This window comes from Anabrus simplex, chromosome 10, assembly GCF_040414725.1.
Source record: "Anabrus simplex isolate iqAnaSimp1 chromosome 10, ASM4041472v1, whole genome shotgun sequence".
Classification (NCBI taxonomy): Eukaryota; Metazoa; Arthropoda; class Insecta; order Orthoptera; family Tettigoniidae; genus Anabrus; species Anabrus simplex.
Window position 1 is genome coordinate 8,555,845 of NC_090274.1, and position 16,498 is coordinate 8,572,342.

Sequence of the window (16,498 nt, forward strand, 5' to 3'; positions counted from 1 at the left end):
ACACCAAAGCGATTTTCATCAAAGTGTGATGGTCGTTCTGATCAAGTAACCAATATACTGTAGCCTGCACAACAGTTACGCTGTGAGTTTTGCATACACATTAGGGGGTACGGTTCATTAGTACCCCTAGAAGTTATGTTACTCTCATCACATTACGGAAGAGCGGGCTGCCTGTCTGCCTGAAGACTCCAAATTTCTACAATCTTACTGAAGGAATTAAAACAGAATACTCTAGCCCGCACAACGGTTCTGCTATGAGATTTGCATAAAAATTAGGGGTACCCCAGTTAGTGCCCCCAGAATTTGTCACTCTCTATACATTGAGGAAACGTGGCCAAGATGAGATTTCCCCCTTGTCAAAATAGATTGCACTCTAACTTATTACTGGTTAAAGTCCGAGCTTTCATCATCACGGAAGTTAAATCGGTCTTGCAGAAACAAGAAAACCATTCCCTTGCCTTACTTGCCTTAAGCATTAATTCCCTACACAGTATAAACTATCTCCTCCCTTGTTCCTGCATTTTGTCCTGGGTTATACTCGAAAGGCTGAATGTGACTATAATATTCAATTTGTGAACTCGACTCCCCTTCATCTTCCGACTGCAAACTATCCAGTTTATCTGCCTAATTACAATACACTATCTTTTCACAAACTTGAAACAACAAACTCAGCAACAGCAATGAAATCCTTGACGGCACATTGTTGCCAACGATTGAACAAAAGATATGAAATTTATGTGCCAATCCAATAGTTGAAGAGACTAATTAGAAAAAGAAAGAAGTATTGGAAATAGGTACAAAACGGAAACATAGTAAGGGAGAAAGCGATGAACAAAGAAAAGGGAATATAAGAATAAAGAAAGAAGGCAAGGAAGAAAGACAATACAGGAAATGGAGAGTGTCAATTTACGAATAAATAAATAAATAAATAAATAAATAAATAAATAGGAAACAAAGAGCTCAGGGGTCTTAACAGTTTGGCATCTAACACAATATCGTGTACGTAGTTGCCAACAGGGAGGGGCTTAAATTTGACTAGAACAGCGTCCACACGCTGCATGGATAAAGTCCTCCTCGGCAACGGCTCAGAACATCTGAGGTGCTGGCTGTTTCACCATAGAAGAAGAGAACGCCGCACATCCGCTAGCAGTTGAGCAGTTACTAATGAAAGCTGTCTGGTGTGGAGGACGGTGAAGAGGCTACGATCAGGAGTGGGAATATGCAGGGATAACTTGAAGAAATGGAGGTTCAGTATAAGTGAGACAAAGTGTGAATGTGGACCAGAACAAACCATTCTTCAGTGCCCTCTGTGCCTAACAGAGGATGATCTCCTGCAAGCCACTCTGAGTACACTGGGAGTTGCAAATTTCTGGCCAGGTGTAATATGAGCATCTCACATCAAACTCACTTGTACATTACTGTAAATATGTATGTTCGACTCGAGTATAATAATCTACCACAACAGAACCATCTGTTAAATCAAACTAATAAAGAGTTACTGATTTATAAAACAGCATTTTCAGACAAGGAATTACAAATACCGAAGATTACAAATTATCATCAAAGGCAAAATGGAAAGAAAGCAATGATCAGGCGGGATAAAAACGTTACGCGTTGGGCCGAAATGAATATTCAATGTCTAATAAGTACAATGTGGAACGAAACTCTCTTGGCTGAAGAACTTACGGGATTGGACAGGACTAGATTCTAGTAGGCTGATGACAGCCGAACACCGTACACACTTCGGTTTGATTGTAATGGAGGAGGCAATACAAGAACAACAACGAAAAGAGACTACTTCGCCATTATTATTGCCTGTCATCAGAAAAAAACAAAGAAGACGAAGAAGAATATAGTGAAAAATGTATCTCCTGGCCATTATTTAACAGAATACCTGTGCAAGTGAACTAAATCCTAACGTTGTTGCTAGGATCTGTGTTACGTGATGCAGGCTCGAACTGTTGCCCTCCAGCTAAGCCAGTCTCATGTTGACAGAAGCCATTAGTCACTTGGCCACCGCCCAGAGTCGAGGGTCCGGGGATTAGTGCTGACGTACAAACAGCGTGTTCTGTCACAGTGACAGCCGCATAAACATTAACACTTTCGACTAAAATTGTACGTTAAAACATAACAGCCACATAGAGGTTACCTAAACTGCTTTAAACTTAAGCTACATGTAAAATATAAACAGAGCTGGTCAAATGAGGGTGCCTTGTGTGACCCTTATTACTGCCTAGGAATGGACATCGTTTACTATAATTATTAATTCATTGAATGTTATCCTTCAAGTAACATTAAAAGTTGACAATACACGATTAAAAATTGCACGTATACAACAACATGTAATATATCTCATTAGCATGGGCACATCATACACGTAAACTGTGAACAATACTGGGCCACGGTTGATACCTTGAGGAACTCCTACACTGCATTCTAGAGTCGATCTGCAATTGGAGCAAGAGAATTTGAAAACATACGCTGTTTGTGTAGAGGAAAAATATTTGGAAGCTTACGTGAACCAGAAGAAGTAGAAAATCCTGGTGCAGTTAAACAAGGAAATATATTGAGGAGAGTTTAGAATCCAACAAACAGTTTGCAGCTGGTAGAAAAATTACTACTTACGGCAAATTGCAGTTTTTTGAACGTCTGGGTTAAGGCGAAACGATTAAACAATAAGATAACCACTGCAACAAGAAAGAAATACTACTGAGAGGAGAATGGGAAGATGAAGAATATTAAAGTGAGTGAGAAGAAACAGAAGAGGAGGAAGAGGGAAGGAATAAAAAAAATTGAAGAGGAAGAATGAGAAATACAAATAAGAGTGAAAAAAGCACAAGGCTGAAGGAGACAGTGGGGGAGAAGAAAGAAGAACATCTCAAAAAAGGAAGAAAATCAAACGGATGAAGAAGAAATGAATCAAAAAAGGAAGAGCAATGAATAGGAGTCAATGATAATGGTTAAGTAGAAAAATTTGCATAGATAAGAGTGGAAATAGAGCTAATGAGGAGGGAAGTATAGGAAAGAAAATAATTAGGATAAGTATAAACATAATGAGAAGGGGAAAGAAAGAAAGAAGAGGAATGAGGATGGAACAAGGCGAAGGCTTAAATGATTCGCTAATTTTCAATGTCCTGTCATGTTTCGATTTTTAATGGAATAGTGGATAAGGAAAACTTTCTGATAGAAATGGATGGGTCTCGAAGAGAAGCAACGATGAGACATTACATGATAATCCCTGAATCCATCTCCTTCATTATGACAGGGAAATATTTAACTTCCAATAAGAAAACACTACGTTTTTCCTGCCTTTGCTCTTTACAATTCTTCCTTAAAATCCGTGAAGGAAAGTTTATTTCCGAGATCTTTCTATCTCGCTGTATTCAAAGGAAAGCTTTGATCTCTCCCAGTAGTTTGGCAACCTTGAATGCACCTTCAGATCAATCCAAGAGACGATGGCAGCATTTTTATGTCCATGGCGTAGATGCCTTGTCTCTGTTTGCTCGTCAAAGCCCTGCATTATACTGGGCACACCATACTTTTATAACATTTTGCCTTCAACTGCTCAGGCATCCTGGAATATCTTCAGTATCTTGTGTGAAGTATAATTTCATCCATCTATTATTTATGATTGCAATAACTGAATACCCGTGCCTTAGGCGTCCGTCATCAGTTATTGTGTGAGAAGGATATTCCCTGCATTTAGCAGAGGGAGGCAGATGGAAGCATTTCCGCGAGATGAGAATTACCCCAACAGGAAAATATTAGTATTTCTAATTTGTCGAAGCGTTAGTGCCGCATGCAGCCAAGGGTGTTCATTAAGTTCGTGACGTAACAAAGTTATTTCCATAGACAGTGAGCTTTCAATGGAGGATCAACTCCCCTGAGGTCTCGGCAGTCAAGGGCAGAGCCACCGCACAATACGAGGCTATTTTCTCCTGAGCACAGTGAATACCACAGTTGACAATATTGATTTCAACCATCCGGTGACGACCTCACCGTGCTCCGGTCTCAGATAATACATTAACATTAGCTATCCTTGAAACTGCCTCTTCCTAAATCCGAATGAGTAAGATAGAGAAAAATCAGAATAAAGAAAAGGAAAACAAATTGTTAGAGTAGTGTAACAAGAAAGAGGAGCGAAATTTAAAATAAATAGAAGGACCAGAAAGATAAGAGAAAATTATTATTATTATTATTATTATTATTATTATTATTATTATTATTATACTCTTAGGTAGTAACTGGTTAGAATACAAACTAATTTTATTATTAGGAAGTTTCTTGTAGTCCATTCTTCCGTAATGTAGCGAGAGTAACATAAGTTCTAAGGGTTCTGACGGGCTGTGGGATTTGAACCCACTATCTCCCGGATGAAAGCTCACCATGTAACCTGTCGTCGTCCATTCATTTCACATGTTTCCACCACTCAAGGCACTTTATATGTTCAGTTTCATACACCGGGTTAATTCCTGACTTCGCTTTTATCTGTTCATTTTCAGTATCCACCAGCTATCCCCTCCCCCCGTTTGTACCAGCAACCATTCTCGATATTGCCAAGTCTTTCACTCACAAATTGTGAGTAACATACTTATTACACCAAGCTTTCACTCCCATGCAGCAAAATCGGTCAGAAAACAGACCGGGGGAAGACAGTTTCGTCTGAAAGCTCACTTCTTTTCTTTTACAGAATACCGCTGATCGCAACTTCAAGCTTGTTGCACCTTTTCAAGTTCGAAGTTGTTTCTTAGAAATAGAAGGGAAGTCACTAATTTACTGTGGCACTCGGGTCGATGGCACGTAAGGGTGTCTAAATGTGCCAACTCTGTTTCCATAGATTTCGGCAAATATGTGAACACTTACGGAGAAATAATGCGACATAGATCTCGCCTTAAATTGTATATCAGATGGTAGTAAATGTAATAATTGACAATATTAGTATAATTATCATATGTTTCACTATATAAATTGTATGCTATGAACAATAAGGGTCCAAGATGCATCCTTGCGGAACCCACGTTAACTACTTTGATGTAACTAATTGCACTCCCTTTGTCTGTAGCTGCTCGATCCACGCTCGAATAAATTGCTTTTAGTTCATTTTACAGAGAAGCACAGCTGTGGTTCTGGAGGTGCCAGTTTAGTTGCCCGTTGCGTGATTAGTTTTGGAACTCTGTGTTATTTGTCCTTCCGGAGTTCACTCGACCCAGATATCATGAGTCCGGCTTGCGATACACTCCGCTTAGCTCATTTAACTTCTTGGAACACTTTCAACTGTAAATTCAGCGGCCATGAAACTGGTTGCTAGGCGACGAGTCGTGGAGTCAGAATATGACAATAATAAGTGTATGGGAGTGACAGCTTGGTGTAATAAGTATGTTACTCATAATTTGTGAGTGAAAGACTTGGCAATATCGAGAATGGTTGCTGGTACAAACATGGGGGGGGGGGTGATAGTTGGTGGGTACTGAAAATGAACAGATAAAAGCGAAGTCAGGAATTAAGCCGGTGTATGAAACTGAACATATAAAGTGCCTTGAGTGGTGGAAACATGTGAAATGAATGGACGATAGGTTACATGGTAGAATAAAGAGTCAGTCGTAGAAGATAAGAGAACTAGAAGAGAGGAACATGACCAAGATTGGACTCAGTTCTTTAACGATTTCATGATAAGAGGTGTTAAACTAAACGAAACAACAGAGTAATGAAGACTCTCAGAGGTTTGCAGACTGAAAGTTGCTCAGGCGGTAGAGCCCTGGCCTTCTAAGCTCAAGTTGACAGGTTCGATCTTCTCTCGGTCAGATATTTGAAGGTACTACTAAAATACGTTAGCCTCTTTTCGGTAGATTTACTGGCACCTAAAAGATCTTTTTCGGGCTAAAATTTCCGCACATCGACGTCTCTAAATACCCTAAAATGTTATGTAAATTATAACCTCTGTGGATGGGGGACACAGACAAAGAATATACCCACGGTATCCGCTGCCTGTCGTAAGACTCGACTAAAATGCGAGACCAAGGGATGATGGACTTGCTGTAGAACCAGAAGACTACATGTGATTAGTACCATCGTGTGCATCCCACCGAGCCGGGGGAGCGGGTGCTACTGTACTGTGCCAAGCGCTCCGCTCCAGTGGGTTGGTTGCCTTGTGTTCAGAATGGATCTGTACTACCTATGAGTAGTACTACTGTATGGGGGACACCATGGGCCTACGTAGCCTGTGGTTAGTACCACTAAGCGAGAAACACTTTGGGACTGCGTTGCTTGTGAGTAGTACCCTTATATCAGGAACCCTATGGGTCTGTTTCACCTGTGAGTTGTGCTACTGTATGTGACATACCATGGGTCTGCATTACCTGTGATTAGTATTATTATGAGGAGCTGGTGACTTGGATTTTGGACCCCTTTACACAACAAGCATCATGTCGGGGGGGGGGGGGGGAAAGGCATTGTGCATTGGATCCACTGAAATGAAATGGCTTTTAGTGCCGGGAGTGTCCTAGGACAAGTTCGGCTCGCCAGATGCAGGTCTTTTGATTTGACCCCCGTAGGCGACCTGCGCGTCGTGATTAGGATGAGTTGATGATGAAGACGGCACACACACCCAACCCCCGTGCCAGCGAAATTAGCCAATTCAGGTTAAAATTCCCGACCCTGCCGGGAATCGAAACTGGGACCCCTGTGACCAAAGGCCAGCACGCTAACCATTTAGCCATGGAGCCGGACATCGGATCCACTGATTGTTTGGGATTCGTGGTAATTTTTTTCATCATCATTTGTTTTAGAATCTAGTCAGTGGATTTATTTTGAAGTGTTAATTTATCGTTTCATTTCGTTCATTAGGGGCCGATGACCTAGCTGTTAAGCACTTTTGAACAGCAAACACCATCATTATCAAGTAAGTAATAATATTACTAATTATTTAATGAACGCCAAAAATCATACCATTTTATAATGACGAAAGCAAAGAAATAACACATTTAGAATTCTAAGAATGATGTAACGTACTTCATAGCTGAAAATCTGACAGTCCGCTACTCAGTTTAGAACACATAGACAAAGCTATCTTGTGTCTCACTGGTAGAAACTATCCTGTCAATATTATCGAATTTCTGTCCGTTCCAGTTTCTGTTGCCCCTGAGTGATAGGTGACCCCCATTGCGTATTAATAGCGACCTCTCTATCCTGGACGCGAATTAGATCAGCTGGGCTCGTGTTTGTCGGTTATTCACAGAGCTACCAACTTCTACACACTCTCGTTATACATGCTCTTTGTGCAAAGTGTTCGGTGAAGGTAACTAGGAAACAAACTTCCTTTAACAATTACCACCTGCTACAATGCACATTTGGGTACACTCTCTGGGCGGAGATGAATACACCCACGGTACCCCCTGCCTCTCGTAAGTGGCGACTAAAAGGTGCGACCAAGTGATGATGGAATTAGAACCATGAGACTACGTTACTATTATGAGGAGCCGGTGACCTGGAGTTTGAACAACGAGCATCATCTCAGAAATTAACGCATTGTGAGATGGATTCACTGATTGATTTGGACTCCTGGTCATTTTTTATCATTCGTTTTAGAGTTTAGTCAATGGATACATTTTGAAACTTTAATTCTCGTGTCATTTCGTTGCACGTCGTGCCATTAGGGGCTCACGACCCAGCTGTTAAGCTCCTTTCGAACAGGAAAGCATCTATGCAAATCTCACTGCATAACCGTTGTACAATGTAGAGTATACTTGTCATTCGCTTAAGTAAGTTTGCATTCTAACCTACCAGATTCCTAACAATCCACACTCTGGGCGTTGACCTACGTGTTGATTGACAGCATCGCGTTCCGTCTCTCTGTCTTCCCTTTCAGAGCGCTAGAGGCCAGACAGCCGGTGTACCCCATTATCTTGGTGATGTACTCCAATCACGGCCTGCTTCTGCTGTTCCTTACCGCGAGCTTCACCATCGATGGGTGTTTGACTGAGACCGCCCTGTCTTAGCAGATGACATGCCCAAGTGGATCTGCTGGTTTGGATGAGTTTCCAAAGGCACAGAGGTTCTTCCTCTGCTCCGTAGTGAGCCACACACAACATGAGCGTATGACACAATTATTATTTTATCAGAATTAATTGTAATTCACCTCGTATGTAGATACATAACCTGTGATTACCCACAACATACACTATACCTGTAAACCCTGTTATTTCTGAGAGAAGTGTAGCCTACCTGTCAGGAACTTACTCAGTACAATGCGCCCACTCATTTTCGCACCGAATGTGCAGAGAAATTCAAATAATTCGGGGTCATCCGAAAACTTTTGTACCGTGACGCGAGATAATGCCTTGGTCGCCAAAGACGGTGCGGCTACAAGTTAAGTTCCTTTGACGTAGAGTTGCAGTTCTCCTTGATAGAACATTGTGTTTCATTTATTGAAAGACATATTCATGATCGTTAGCTTTTCGCAGAGGGAAACGTTACTCTTTCTTTTTGTTAGTTTTGTACATTTTTCTTCCTTGATGATGTCCAATTATTTCACGTCACTCGCTACGTAGCATTTCTTCGCCATTAATATTCTGGAGCTCAAAAACCGCAGTGATGTCAGTGGAAATAAATGAAGGTGATTAGTCAGTAGCTCGAGCAGTCATGAACTAGTAGCAGAGTTTCTTTTCTCTCTCTACAAAAACCGTCGTCTTCTATGACTTCACTTGATGCAAGGAAATTCTCCTGTCTATCTTAAGTGATGTCAGCTGGGGGAAGGAATATGAGGATTGAATTTAACGTAAGGAACACAAAACTTCAACGGGAAAATCATTTACCGATCGAGTTGGCCGTGCGATTAGGTTGCGCGCAGCTGTGAGCTTCAGTTCCCGAGATGTAGGTTCAAACTCCAATGTGGACAGCACTGAAGATGGTTCCCCATTTTCACAGAAAGCAGATGTTGGGGTTGTACCTTAATTAAAGCTTCCTTACCACTCCTAGCCTTTTCATGTCCTATGGTCGTCGTAAAACCTATCTGTGTTGATGCAATGTAAAGTAGATTCAAAACGAAGAAGATACTTTTCAAGAATGAGAGTCATGACGGATTTACACCCATACAGTACAATTTATCATTTTCTCAATCAAGAATTTCTTTCGGATCCCTGGTCATTTACCAAGAAACGTTCGTTTCGGTCCTGTCTGTCATCCCTAGAAGTGTGAACGTGAAATTCGATACAGCCTGTATATATGATCATTTTGGGAACTCTGATCAACGCAATCTATTTTCACTCCAATTCCAGGTAAAATTTTGGTCGTTTTCCTCTGGGTAAGATTTTCTGCTACAATTTCTACTGTACAGCTGCTTTCAATGAGACGAACATTGGGCAGGCAAGTAGGGTAGTTTCCTCTCGTGCCGTGTAATATTACAGGAATATAAGATTAATCAAACAATTGCCTCCAACTGGCAACAATCTTGGTTGTCCAAAGTTCATGAATAACAATTTGACAGCGTCTGCTCAAATATTAATCTCGGATAACTAGCAGTAGTCTGAGGAATATTGTCCGTGAGTGCACGTTGTATGAAAAGTAGGGACACGTCAACAACGTGTCCATGAATCCAGGGAAGTTGCAACAAAAAGAAATGAAATTTTCTCCGCTTTACGGAAAAAGTGAGTCATAAATATTATTTATATGCAACAATACTAAAATAATAACAAATTTAGCAGGAGTGTACGAGTTACATGGCGGTTTTAGAAAATACAGTATACACTTGATTTATTAACATTCAGTAACGAAGTCCCATTTACAAGAAGCAATAACTGTGAAAGAGTTTGTGAATGTGGTAGTTCTCTGGATCGCCGGTGCGAAAATGGTGGTTTTACATACTCGGGTATTTCCGAGGCAGTGAGGTACATGACGGAATTACTGAGGTTGGTAGGTTGTAAAGAATTCAGTATTTTATGAAGGGTGTTTACGATGTGGTATGTACGTTGCACGGTTATACGTAGTCAAGATACTGTATGAGACTACCCGATAAGGCGTGAGCGCAAAGTTTCCGTTTGAGGGCAGTGGACATGCAACTCTGATGCGGGTATATGAGCACAGACATGTAGGTAAAGGGATTAGTGTGGCAGTCTTGTCGTGCGTGCGTTAAATGCTGCCGCGTGAACTATGGCGATGTGTCCAAACAGGACCAACGCGCTGTTATTTTGTTCTTGGCTGCCGAAGGACAAACACCGGTGGACATCCATCGGAGAATGAAGACTGTCTGTCGAAAACCACCGTTATAGATTGGAGGTCGAGTTTCGACACAAGCCGCCGGTCGATCCAACAAGCGAGCGGTATATGAAGTCTATTATCACGCTTCCTGTCGGACGAGGATGTGCTGACCTTGCATCCAGGAGATAGTGGGCTCGAATCCCACTGTCGGCAGCCCTGAAGATGGTTTTCCGTCGTTTCCATTTTTCACACCAGGCAAATGCCGGGGCTGTACCGTAATTAAGGCCACGGCCGCTTCCTTACAACTCCTAGGACTTTCCTATCCCATCGTCGCCGTAAGACCTATCTGTGTCGGTGCGACGTAAAGCAAAAAATTTAGCCTTCTTTTCCTGAGCTCTGCCGCAATATTAGAACATTTTTCTGTGGATTTCCGGGATTGGAGGCGCTATCCTTCTTCCGTGTGTCTTGGTTCTAAAATTTTCATCATGATTTTTCGCTCTTCTTTTAGGATATTTTCGAGCTCACCCTTTTTATGAAGCGTTACAGTTTCCCCTGCATATGAAGTCTCAGATTTTATTACAGTATTGTAATGTTTAATCTTAACGTAAAGGGACATTCATATTTGTTGTAGATTTAAATTGTTCTGCCATATGCTCTTCTGAGTTTTTGGTCACGGTTGTTTTGGGGTATTTTTTTCTCTGGTTGGTTCGAGGATTTCGCCCAGGTATTTGAAGTGAGGGACTCTGTTGATTTGTCCGTATTTTGTATTAAGACAATGGATGTCTAGTTTTGAACAGAAAAAATCTGTTTTCTGTAAGGCGACATGAAGTCCGACCGACCTTTCTGTCAGATTCTTGGAGAATTTAGACTTGCTGTAGCGCTGTGTCTTCATCGCTGGACAAAAGGGTCAGATCGTCCTTGTTTGTGTCCTAATATTTACTGGGTTCCAGCTATTTTTCCCTTTATTATTATTATTATTATTATTATTATTATTATTATTATTATTATTATTATTATTATTAAAAGAGAATAGTATGACGCACATTATCTTCTCACCAGGATGATGTATCACAACAAATAATGCCTGCTGCGTCTCGTGGGAAATGACAGGTGGTGCTAATGTATGGCGGGCTTCATGCCGCCAGGGGAAAAGTGTATAAAGAATTGGATACGATGAACGAAAGAAAACAGCAGCAGAGCAGGAAGATGCCACTTCACAAATTTTGCTTGTGTGTTTCTTTCTCTGTAAACTGATATCGCTTATTGAGAAAAGTTTAATGTTATATCTACAAATCCTCGGGACACTGTCTCAAAACCTCTCGAGTTACAAGCGACGTTATACGAGATGGTTGCTGACAGGAGTGATGCCACGTCACGCATCCACTATCAATAGAAGCAGGCAATGAGTGGAATGTGTTTTCTTTCTAACCTGGAATTTCTTTCGAAGTTTAAGTGGCCTAAATATACAAAAATAGAGTTTCCAGGTGTAACTGCCCTTAAAAACCCTCCTATATTCAGTGATGCCCAGTAATTTCCTTCCTGTCTCACGTCGAAACACTTACAATTAATGGTTGAGGACATTATTGACCATATATATGTAATAGTTATTTACGAAACAGCCACCCAATGTGCTCTTTCACGCTTCCAGTGAGATGTCTCCAGAATTTCGAAACGTTTAATGCGAACTTACCACTGTAGTGACTGTTCTATACCATACTGTGCTGAATTTACTTATTTTAAATATCAAGTAACATACCCGGTCCCCAGACGTTGGCGATCTCCCTGCAGAAAGCCCCCTTTATTTAGCCTAGTTCAAGAGTTGTTCGCTGTTGTTAATGCAAGTCCAGTATTTGATGTTTTTGAGCCATGATATCGGTGGTCTACCAGTTCCTCTCTTGCCTTTTATCTTTCCTTTTAATACGATGTTGATGTCTGGCAACTCACGTTCAACTCTAGCTCGCCTTAACACTTCATTATTGGTTTCAAAATCTGCCCAGGTTTTTCTGAGCATTCTCTTGTGTAACCACATTCGTACTATTTTAGTAGTAACTTCCTTGGAAACATTCACTCCGGTGTTTTTGCGTTGCCTTCCCCTGAACCATTACACCCGCTCTTAACATGGAGTGCAGACGCTGCCCTGTGGATTCCAGTGGCATTTCCTCCACTGAGGGATGGCCACCCATTTGATGGAGCTCATCCACCCGAAGTAGTTGGCTCCTTCAACTGTTGGGTTATATCTCGCTGCACCGCACTCGGCGTTGAGTCGCTGGTTGTACAAATTTAAATGAATTTATTTATATACAATTTTTATTCATTGAGACGCAAATCCTCCATTTTTGATCCATGCTTTGAGAGTTTATTTAATTTTTCATTTATTTATTATCGTCTTGTGTTCTATGGCGTCAGGCTATAGAGCCTGCTATTATGCCCACCCTTAATACACTGTTTAATTAAAGTTGAATTATACAACTTACCAAAACTGTGTAACTTAACGGTTAATATTTTCATGAAGAATTGTTTTAGGTGCGTGCTATAGATTATATTCTTATATGTAAGTAATGTTTGCAACACCTTCTTTTGTACAGTTGAGTACGGAATGGCAGAGAAATCTACAGGCGGATAGTAGCGGGGATAATGTATCACTGTAAATAGTAGTGTGATGGGTAGAGAAACTTAGCAGGGATTTAGCTTAATGACCTTGTTTGGTGATTATTTCTGGATGATAGGTACTGACGGTGTTGTTTATCTCTGTAAAACACCATGAATAACTGACACAGACTGCATATTTCGTCTCTCCTCTAAATATTTCCAAGGTAGCTGGTTGATGTAGGGAGAGATATGACATTGTCTCGGTTTATTGTTATCGTTCGTGTCCTGCGTGGAGTTACGTTGTAATAAAACACGAATATTAATATTATGTCAAGTAGTGGACAGTCCACTAAGCTGTCAGAATCGTAAACGCGATGTTTCCTATCGGAAATGCATTCCCCTTTACATCAGCAAGTATTGTGAATGTGGCAGAGTACTTGAGCTGGGAATGGATAGACGCAATTTTTGTATAGATGGGTAGGGAACCAGAGTGCTGCGATCAGGCGGAGAATCACTTAATAAATCTTAACTTGATTCATGATCTCTCTGACTATCCGCGATGTGGAGATCAACAACCAGTCAGAGACGATTTGTAATCAAACGGTGCGGAAAGCCATTTAAGTTTTCGTACACCTTTGAGTGCGGAAAGAAGGCAATAAAAAAACCCTTTGTTGTTGTGTTCCAGGATGAAGGCTGGAAGCTGAACCGCACCAATTACTACCAGGAGGGCTGGCTGGCTACGGGCAATGTTCGTGGCATCGTGGGCGTCACTTTCACCACATCACACTGCAAGAAGTCAGCCGAGTCGCCACTGCGCAGCAACTACAACCTGAGAGGGCACCGCTCTGAGGTAGGCACAGTTCCACACACACACACACACACACACACACACACACACACACACACACACCTGTTCACAGAACGGACACTTGAACAGCAAACTTTGTACATCTCCCCCAGTGCTATGGTCTCTGATATAAAATATTACTCGTCTTGCTTTTTAGTTCTACTATTTGTGTAGGTCTACTATGTTACGAAAATCGCAAGCAACATTTAGGACAATTTGTAGCTAATGTTCTAATGTAAGGAATGATAATGATAGAAAATTGTGAATAAATTCCTTTGTTATTCTTCTTGTACGAAAGGCCTATATGTTGAGAATGTGCATTGTCGAATCAAGACACTCCCGGAGTAGGTCTGTGGTGTGCCAACAGACTGGACAGACCGCTTCCCACAAAGTAGACCATGAATCCGGCTGAAGTAAGGCTGTCGGAAATTTGTCTTCATCTGATGCTACTTCTTCTATTCCTCTGATATCTATCTATCTATCTATCTATCTATCTATCTATCTATCTATCTATCTATCGTCTCTTTATTAACCGTCTCACCATCATCATCAATGTCGTCATTACTAGACGCCCGAATTCTAGGGTCTTAATAGGTGGAGCCCGGAAGTTCGGGCATTTAATTTTGCTAATACAGACTGGCAAATAAGCACTTAACATTTAGGAATTATGCAGTAAATTAATTAAAATAGGCTTTTATAATGACAAAAACGGGCACTAAAATAGTAAGGATACTTCAACGTAAGCTACATAACACGAATGTGCACCACATTTTAGTACTTGATCTTGCATCCCCCTACGGATAGGGATGACAGAATATCGTGAACGCTATCCTCTCTGGCCTAAGAGGAGGCGACTAAAAGGGAGACCAGTGAGTGTCGGTTGGCAACCACGCTTCTCCTAGCCGAGTTGTTCTTTCCCGACCCCGTCGGTATTAGGTTGCGAGGCCAAGCAAGTCTTTCATTTTCACGCTTCGTGGTCCTCGTCTATCTTTTGCAGATGACACCATTTTTTGAAGTATCGGACGTCTTCCATTTTGCTTTGATCAGTGTTGTGAGAGGATAGTTACAAAGTTGTTCTTCCTCTTAAACCAATAATCACCACCAGCACTTTCGAAGAAAGGACGTGACCTGGCAACCCTCATATCATTTGTGTAAATGTTATTTTTTTATCTATTAAGCTGAAATAATTTTTTCTATATTATTAATACAGTACATTTATATTACATAGTTTTCCTCCAATAATACATAAGATAAATAGCAGCAGAAAATATCCACAACTTAGCCTATTTGATAGCTTAATGACTTGACTAAGGAAGCTAAAATAGGCAAAACATGTTTCTGTCTATTTTACACTTCGATATATCCACCTAGATTAAAATGCATTCTGTCTAACATCCGACTCTCCTAATAGTTCAGGATGCAAACTAATTTGGTTACCAGCACGTGTCGTCTAGCCCGTTCTTCCGCGCTGTAACGAGAGTAACATAACATCAAAGGAGTTCTGATGGGCCGTACCCGTAATATTTATGCAAAAGTCGTAGCAAAACCGTTGTGCAGGCAGTTCCTGCTTTCTTCAGTAAAGTTGCATTCTGTCCTGTTACTGCATAAAAATACGAAGTCTAGTTATTACCGCTTTGTTCTCGCGAATGAAATCGCTATGATTGTTAAGCTGACAATGGAGTCACGTACATTTAATTATTCTTAGGACGCCGTCTCCCTACGAAATTCGACGATCCAATTGATATGATAACTCGTGAAACAGTGAAAGGATTTCAATCGAAGGTTGTTTATACCAGCGGTGCAAGTGTTCAAGCCAGCAATTTCTCCGCCTCTCCACATTAATTTTCCCTTAATTTTCCCCTCGATGATGAACTGGAAAAGTTCATATCGTTCGCCTCTCACGATATACTCAATGTACCTGATCTTCTGTTGCTTGGTGGTTTGTAGAAGCTCGTTTTTCTTATTTAACAAGTTGAGGACTTCCTCAGTGATCTTCGTTTATACCTAGGATATCTTAAGCAATATATTTAATTGTGGGAATTAAATGAAATTTCGCCAAATCTCCTGAATATGTTTGCATAGTTGATGGCTTAAATGAAAGCCGGGAATCACAATAAAGTGGCAAAAGTAGTATGTATAAAGTCAGGGGACATGCAACGTAGCGCGACTCCAATGCGGATATATAACCACGGACATGTAGGCAAAGGGATTCGCCACGTGAACTGTGGCGACGTTATTACGAAATGCGTCCAAACAGGACCAACGTGCTGTCGAAGGACAAAACACGGGTGGACATCCATCGGAGAATGACGACTGTGTATGGGGCGGCCTGTCTTACGAAAACCACCATGGTTCACCAAGCTCCGCGCGGGTCTCGTTTCGACAGAAGAAGCCGGTCGACGTGGGAATCCACCCTCATCCGTTACTGACAATAACACCCGCCCTATAGCCCTGATCTCTCTCCATGCGATTATCAAGCCTTCGGCCCCCTCAAAAAGGACTTGAAGGGTAGACGCTTCCTGTGTGTCGTAGAGTACCATCCAGAAGACTAGGAGACAATTAACTGTTCGGCGGTTCAGTGAAGGAGAGAACACTTCACGAGTACCCTGACAGTGTTTCCTTAGCTGCATGGTTGCTAGGTAACATCACCTCACACATTTCAGATCACTCCGGGCCATGAGACATGTTTATATCCGTAATGAGAGATAGTGAAGAAGTGGCTTATTTAGTTTTGCTATTGGATGCTACCTCCAACTGTCAGCTGCGGGCTGCCACACACAGTGGCTGTCACCTCAACAATTAATTGATCATGCAGCTCGCTAACGAGCTGCTCCATTGTTCTGCCGCACACAATGGCGGCAGGTAGTGTTC

At 41.4% G+C, this 16,498-nt stretch overlaps 1 protein-coding gene across 1 annotated transcript in view; it reads left to right on the forward strand.

The window, feature by feature from the left end:
- Window positions 1–16,498, forward strand: part of Tusp (WD40 superfamily protein Tusp) — a 343,779-nt gene that overhangs the window by 199,457 nt on the left and 127,824 nt on the right. The window contains exon 2 of the mRNA XM_067154178.2: window positions 13,466–13,630. Coding sequence (XP_067010279.2) covers window positions 13,466–13,630 — 165 coding nt within the window. The remainder of the gene's footprint in view (window positions 1–13,465; window positions 13,631–16,498) is intronic.